The sequence below is a fragment of the Piliocolobus tephrosceles genome, chromosome 9 (assembly GCF_002776525.5).
Source record: "Piliocolobus tephrosceles isolate RC106 chromosome 9, ASM277652v3, whole genome shotgun sequence".
NCBI classification, from domain to species: domain Eukaryota; kingdom Metazoa; phylum Chordata; class Mammalia; order Primates; family Cercopithecidae; genus Piliocolobus; species Piliocolobus tephrosceles.
Genome location: NC_045442.1, coordinates 67,929,366 through 67,936,925, shown reverse-complemented (window position 1 = coordinate 67,936,925; position 7,560 = coordinate 67,929,366). Strand labels below are relative to the sequence as shown.

General features: G+C 53.3%; 1 protein-coding gene across 1 annotated transcript in view; it reads right to left on the bottom strand.

Moving 5' to 3' along the window:
- LOC111537880 (cadherin-23-like) overlaps nucleotides 1-7,560 on the bottom strand; it is a 45,427-nt gene that overhangs the window by 23,880 nt on the left and 13,987 nt on the right. The window contains exons 5-6 of the mRNA XM_023204999.3: nucleotides 5,624-5,751; nucleotides 760-832 (exon numbers count right to left, since the gene is read on the bottom strand). Coding sequence (XP_023060767.1) covers nucleotides 760-832; nucleotides 5,624-5,751 — 201 coding nt within the window. The remainder of the gene's footprint in view (nucleotides 1-759; nucleotides 833-5,623; nucleotides 5,752-7,560) is intronic.

Here is a 7,560-nt window from a genome sequence, read left to right as displayed (position 1 = left end):
TGGCTCCACCATCCCTGACTCCACCATCCCTGGCTCCACCATCCCTGACTCCAGTGTCTCCAACTCCAATGTCCCTGACTCCACCATCCATGACTCCAGCATCTCTGACTCTATTGTCCTTGACTCCAGCCTTCCCATCTCCTTCAGCCACTGCAGCAGTTCCTGACATGGGTGTTTTCCTTGCTGGGATCATTTGCTTTGAGGGTAAGGGCGAAGCTGCCAGCCTGCCCTGAGGGCAGAACAGATCCCTTGGAACCTGAGTGTAGAGCTGGTGGTGCTGGGTCTGCAAGTGAGCCCTGCAACCTGAGCCTGGCCCAGAGATTAGCCTCTCAATCGCATCCTCACATAGGAACACATGCCATGCTGTAAGGCCACTTCTCTGAAATCACGGCCCCTGGGACCTGCCTCGCAGTGCTGTAGTCTCAGAGCCCTCTGCACACTTGGGACTGTTTAATCAAGATTGCTTAATTAATCACGGATCATTATTCTTTCTCCACTAGACTATAGTTAAAGGAGAGCATGAACCAAGTGCCCAGCACAGCACCTGCACATAGTAGGTGCTCTGTAATTAGCTGTTAGCTGGCAGGTAACTAGATGTCTCCAAAGGCTCCCCGATTTGTCAAGGAGCTTGGCCGGGGAAAGAGAAGGCCATGGACCTCTCAGAATGTGTGTGCAGAGCCGGGGTCTGTACATCCTGGGTGCTGTGACTGCTGGCTGACTACCTTCATGTGCCCCCCACCCCCCGACCTGAGCCTGTACCTGCCATGATGTTCTCCACCACGGAGACGAAGTAGGCGGGCTTGCTGAAGGTGGGAGGGTTGTCATTCTCATCCTGGAAGGAAAACAGACAGGTTGCAGGAGCCAGGGAGGCAGGTGGGCTGGCCGGATGTCTAAGGTGGGCACCAAGGAGTTAGGCTAGGCCAGGCTGGCACTGAAGAGCTCTGGCCTCTCCGTATAACCAGAGCCAGGTGAGGTGTCACAGGGAGTCAGGTAACCCTCTGGCAGGCTACAGTTCTAGGAGGTAGGACCAGCCCTGGGGAAACATGCAGGCCTCAAGAAGGGATGGGGAGGCCCAGGGAGAGGGAGTGTGCCTGCAGCAGCTGGGACTGCCAACAGCTGCCAGCTCCCCAGCCTCCCCGCTGGTCCTCCAGCTGAGCCCCAAGCTCACTCCAGCACTCACAGCCCCAGCTCCCATGCTGAGAATGCCCACTTGGACCCTGTGTAGGTCCACCAGGATGATGACAAAAACTTCTAAGACTCTACCCAAAGATACTGAAGTATGTGGGGGCAGGTCAGGGTCAGGGGGTTCCCAGAGCCCAAACTCTGGCCCTGGGCTGGCTGCTGGCAGGTACAGCTAGACTCCTCCTTGCACACAAGAACAACGACTCTTCCAGCCCCTGGGCCACCCCTGGCCCAGAGCCCCACCCCTGTCAGTTCTAAAGCAATGGCCAGTGGCCTTCGCCAGTGGCCAGAGGACGGTGTTTGGCTGAGGGGCTGAGCCTGGCAGGGTGGGGTGGGCAGCTTCTGCCTCCTCCTACGCATCACCCAACTCCTCCACACCGCGGCCCTTTCTCTTCAATTAGAAGAGGCTTTCCTGCCCTTTAATACTCTTATCCTCACTGGACAATAATTGCAATCCCCCAACAAGAATTCCTCCCTGCTTCCTTCTTGGAGGAAGCCTCCCCAGCCCACTTGACTCATGACCTTCTCCCCTTTCCCAAGAGTCCAGTGCAGAGCTCAGGAATCAGGCTGAGTCCCAGCACTGTTGGGCAGTCTTTATGCTACAGTCTTCGGCAGTTCCTGTTTGTTTGCTAGTGCAAATAGGAGTTCCATGACAGGGCCTGGCTTCTCGTGGAACTGAGGGCTCTTAGAGGGAAAGGATTCTGTACGAAGCCCCCTTTGCTGGAGTCCCTGCTGACGGAGCAGCCATGAAAGATGGGGGCATGCTATCTGACTGCACACCCCTTGGGACATCAGAGAATCTCAACCTGCTAAGATTGTGGGTGCCCAGAAAGGAGTGATCCTCTCTTTCTCCAATCTGCCCCTTGGCTCTGGATGGCACCCTGGCTCACGCTGACCTGCCCATCTCCCCAGATACCCAGTAGTCTCAGGATTCCCCTGATGTCCAATGCCCCAGCTGCATGCCTGGGCATCTTCCCCGTCCCTGGTGCGGGTGTGAGTGCCCCATATACTTATACATTTAAGCTTCTGCCTGGCTGCACGAAACGGTGCGGAGAATGTCAGTGACAGAGCATGAGGCAGAAACTTATTAGCGGTGATATTTCCCTGGATCTTGGCGCTGCATTTGCTATTAGTTCTAATTCAGCGGCTCGCTCTACAAAAGCTTATTGTCCCCTAATGGGAAATCTACAAACCGAGTTTGACTTCTTTATTAAAAACCAACAAGCAGTGGATGAAAAAGAATCACCTGGCCCCTCCGGCCCCTCCTCCTCCTGGAGCCCTGTGGTTTCCATCTGCCTGTCCCTCACCCCCAACCTGTGCAGGAAATGCTGCCATCCACGACTTCATTGCTGCTGGGTTTTAAAATTCCAGTTGGGAGAAAATCCTTTTTGTGGAGGGAGGAGGCCGCTTAGTCGAGTGACAGCTACTTAAAAACCAGCCACATGCAAAATCAGCCTGAAGGCGGTGACCTTTTCAAGTGTGGTCCTCAGACACAAGTGACTGTGCCATCCAGAGGCCCTGCTTGAGAGACAATGTTCACTCACAGCAAGGTGGCACCTGTCTTTGTTGCCAGATTCTCCGGCTGCCCCAGGGTTAGGGTGGACTCTGAAGGGAAGTGCAGGGCCCCTGCTGGTCCCTGGGATGCCTTTGAGGGAATTTGACAATGGGGTCCCTTCTACTAGGCCACTGTAGTTCCATGCCAAGGCACTCGCTGGCTTGCCAAGTGCAAAGTGAGGTGGATTCTTACCCCCACCCACCTCCTCTGTGGTCTCAAGGAGGGAGGCTGCGGATCACACTCTTGTTTGCAGGGGCAAAAAGGGAGTTCAGTCCCTTCGCCTTCCTCTCTCTGCGTGCTCTGGTCCCTTTGAGGGGGGCTGAGGCACAACGAGATGCTCCGGTCCCTGCCTTAGCTGAGCTACAGGTTGGGACAGGTCTGGGGTTTGGGGCAGAGCTCGGGTTTCAAAATCTCATGAGAGTGGGTCTCTGAAGGCCTTGCTCCTCAAAGCGTGGTCCCCTGACCAGAAGCATCCACATCACCTGGGAGCTGGGAGGACACACAGAATCCTAGCCCTGCCTCAGACCCACTAAATAGGAATCTGCCTTTTAATGAAATCCCCAGGGAATTCCAGGGCCCAGGGAACTTTGAGAAGCTCTGGTCTCAGTCATATGCGGATAGGGATGACCAAGGTTCCAGGCCTGTGGCTGTGGTGAAAGAATGTCAACATGGGAGTCATTCAGGTCAGGGTTCAAGTCCCAGCTCTGCCAGTAAGGAAGAAAGGTGACGAAAGGCACTGGTGACCCTGGGTGCTCCTGGAGCCTCAGCCTCCCCATCTGTAAAGTGGGACTGAAAGGGACTGGGTCAAGTGAAAGGACCTGGCACATTGCTGGAGCTCAGCACAGTTTAATTTCCATTTGGCTACTTAGGCCTGTCCAGCCCCGGGCTAGCCAGAACACTTAACTTATTTCCCTAGACCTCTCTTACTCTCACCCTCTCCAGCATCCATTCCCCAAAGCCTGAATGGCTCCCTCTCTGCCTCAGCCCACTCATGGAACTCCCATTTGCACTAGTGACAGGCTGGGGCATGGGTGTGGCTGCTGTTATGCATGGCTGTCTTATTGGCTGTAATGACAGCCAACATTCCAGGTGCCAGGTGCCACCTGCACAATCCCATTTCATCCTCACAAAAATATCATGAGGCAGGTACCGCAATTATCCCCATTTTGCAGATGAGGATGTTGCTTCAGAGACCCAGGTCACACAGCAAGAGGGTAGCAGAGCCAGGTTTCAGACCCATATGCCTCCACAGCCACACCCCTCTTTCCACGTGGTGTCTTCTTGGGGAGTGGAGCAGGATACACATTCACCTTCTTGTCCTACTGGGGGCCCAGCACAGAATTCACTGCCTCCTTGTGCAGAGCAGCATCTGGCTGGTTGAAAGCAATGGGTGGGTTGGTCAGGTTTGTGAGTGTAGCTAGGATTAGAGGAGGCTTGGGGGCTGTGGTCAAGTCTGGGAAACTAAGGCCAGGTTTGGGTGATGTGGTCAGGGTCGGGCCATGGGGTAAAGAGTGCCAGCCCATGGTCATGACTGCCAGGGGATGCATTCTTGTTCCCTACCCTCGGTGTTTCTAGGTGGGAGGTTACAGGTTTGAGTCAGGTGGTTTTTGTTTTTGTTTTTTTATTTCCTCGAGATGCAGTTTTGCTCTTGTTGCCCAGACTGGAGTATAATGGCGCGATCTCGACTCACTGCAACCTCTGCCTCCAGGGTTCAAATGATTCTCCTGCCTCAGCCTCCTGAGTAACTGGGATGACAGGCACCCGCCACCACATCCGTCTAATTTTTGTATTTTTAGTAGAGACGGAGTTTCACCATGTTGGCCAGGCTAGTCTCAAACTCCTGACCTTGTGATCACCTTAGCCTCCCAAAGTACTGGGATTACAGGCATGAGCCACTGCGCCTGGCCCAGGCCAGTTTTAAGGCTTCTGAAGATCTCCTGGTCCCTGTCCTCCTTCCCTGGACACTCCCTGAAGCCTGAGGTGCCAGGCATAAGGACTCCAGAAGCAAGGCCCCAACTCTCTGCCCTTCCCTTTGCTATCCTGGTTCTGTAAAGCCTCACTCTCCTGGCCACCCCTAAATTCTGCTCCCACGTGGCCATCTGGGAGGCTCCCCCGTCAGGCATCACATTGACTTTCCCGTCATTCCAGCTCCATCCTATTCAGCAAGCAAATAGGGGCCCTGGCCCAGACAAGGGCCTTTCTACTTGGGAGCTGGCCCTGGAGCTTCAGCCTCAGGTTGAAAAGAAAGAGCTTGTTAAGGCCCGGTGTGGGGCAGTGGCAGAGGCTGCTGGGGAAGCTGGCTGTGACAGGAAGGCTCTCCAGCATGCCTGCTCCAGGGGGAGATTTTCCTGAGCTTATGTCAAATCACAGCGCATCTCCGAACCTGACAATCTGATCTAATCCTCCCAGAGCCGATAATGCACTTACTCTTCCATCTACACGCATTCGCTGTCTCCCACAGATGGGGAGGGGGCAGGCAGTGCGTGCACAGGTGTGTGCGGGGAGGTCTCCATGCGGAGGGGCCCATTGGTCCTACTGTCATACCACACTCTGCATCCCGGTGTGGCATGGGGCAAATGAACCAGCGTGGAGATGGATTCAGCAACTGATAATTTCAGACACAGAAAGCACTAAGGTGTGCTTGGTATTCATGTCAGACAAACTGTGGCTTGGTTTCAGACCCCTTTAGATCTTCAGAGGAGTGGAAAAGGGAAGAAAAAAAAAGAAGAGCAGGATAGGGAGAGAGAGCGAAGGGAGAAGATGACCTTCCAGTAATTCTCCTGTTCTTCACAGAACGCAGCCATAAATGAAGGAAGCCCACGACATTTCCTCCTCACCTGACTCCCAGCTCCTGGAAGGGCAAGGCCAGTGGCCCTGGGTACTTACAAATACCTCGATGGTGACAGGGACGGTGCTGTTGAGAGGGGGGTTGCCAGCATCCTTGGCCATGACTGTCAGATAAATCAGCCCATTGGATATCTGCTCATAATCCAGGGGGCGACTGACGCTGATCACTGAAATGACAGGAACAGGCCAGATCCTCTGTAAGCAGACTTGAGATGCCCGTCCAGCCAGGGGTCCCCTATGGGCAAAGAAGGTATGGCTGGCCTGGCCCGGGCCAGCTCTGGCTTGTTTTCTGAACACCTGGAACCTCACCATCTCGACTGAGGTTTCCTGACTGCCTAAAGTGTGTCAGACCCTGTGCGAAGCCCATGAGATGATAGCCGGTTTGGTGGTAATGTAAGCCCCACTTTTACAGATGAAGAAACCACGCTCAGAGACGTTCAGTAACTTGCCCAAGGTCACACAGCTCTCAACTTAATAGAGTGGGGAGATGAGCCCAGGTATGGCTGAATCCAGAACCCAGGTTCTTTCTTAGTCGGCACTCCTGCCTGCTTGTCTGTCTGTCTGTCTCCCTCACTCATCCGGCACTTGATGGATTCTCCCCCATCAGTCTGGAAGCTGCTCGGAGGACAGGGTCATGCCTCGGGCCCTGTAGCCCTCCCTGTCACTACTCCTCTCTCCAGGGAAGCACAGAGTTCCCAGTTGTTGCCCAGCATTGGGGATGCCAGGGAGGACCAGGCAGTGGGGTGCAGAAGGCAGGACCCTCCTCGGTCTCCTCTAGCCCTATTTCTCTAATCTTCTTCCCTCCCTTCTCCTTTATTTATTTTTATTTATGAAGTTTTCTTTGCAGAAGCAGAGTCTGGCTGTGTTGCCTAGGCTGGTCTCGAACTTCTGCTTCAAGCAATCTTCCCGCCTTGGCCTCCCCAAGTGCTACGATTACAGGTGTGAGCCAACTGCCCCTGGCGTCTCTCCCTCTCTTCTCTTCCCTCCATTTCCTCCCCACTTTATGCTATGGGTTCTTCATGCCCATCCAGTCACCTACTCTGGGCACTTGGGCACTGTTTAGACCCTATGGGGAGGTACTCAGGGTTAGGTGCTGCAGACCTTACCTTCAACAGAAGTGTGTTTAGAGGTGGGTGAAGAACCCTAATGCCAAAGGCAGACCCAGGCTGAGAGGCAGGATCTGCAGGGAGCTAAGATAGATGCCTCTGCCCTGAAATATCCCCACCACTGCACATGCCTGAAGTCTCTCCATTAGTACTTGTTTGTGCTAAGCCATTGATTCTCAATTGGGGAGGGAAGGCATATTGGCTTGGGAGTGGGGGGCATGGGAGGTCTTAGAAGGCATTACAACAATATTAAATTACAACTTTCTATTTGGAAAAGGGAAACAAGATTATTGCTTCAATAATATAAAATCTAAGGGGGATTCTTCTACTTGAGAGGAGGATGAGGTATGGGGCAGGCAGAGGCATGGAACTTGTAAGTTTTTGAAAGAGGGATGGGCCGGGCACGGCCGGATGGCTTGAGGTCAGGAGTTCAAGACCAGCCTGGCCAGCATTAGCAAAATCCCATCTCTACTAAAAATACAAAAATTAGCTGGGTGTGGTGGCACGCCTGTAATCCCAGCTACTCGGGAGGCTGAGGCAGGAGAATCACATGAACCCAGGAGGCAGAGGTGGAGGTTGCAATGAGCTGAGATAGAGCCACTGCACTCCAGCCTGGGTGACAGAGTAAAGCGCTGTCAAAAAAAAAAGAAAAAAAAGAAAGAAAGAAAAAGAAAGAAAGAAAAGAAAGAAAGAAAAGAAACAGAAAGAAAAGAAAGAAAAGAAAGAAAGAAAGGAAGGAAGGAAGGAAGGAAGGAAGGAAGGAAGGAAGGAAGGAAGGAAGGAAGGAAGAAGATTTCATAAAGAATGCAATTTGTTTTCTATGGCTTTTTTTTTGAGACAGAGTCTCACTCTGTCGCCAGGTTGGAGTAC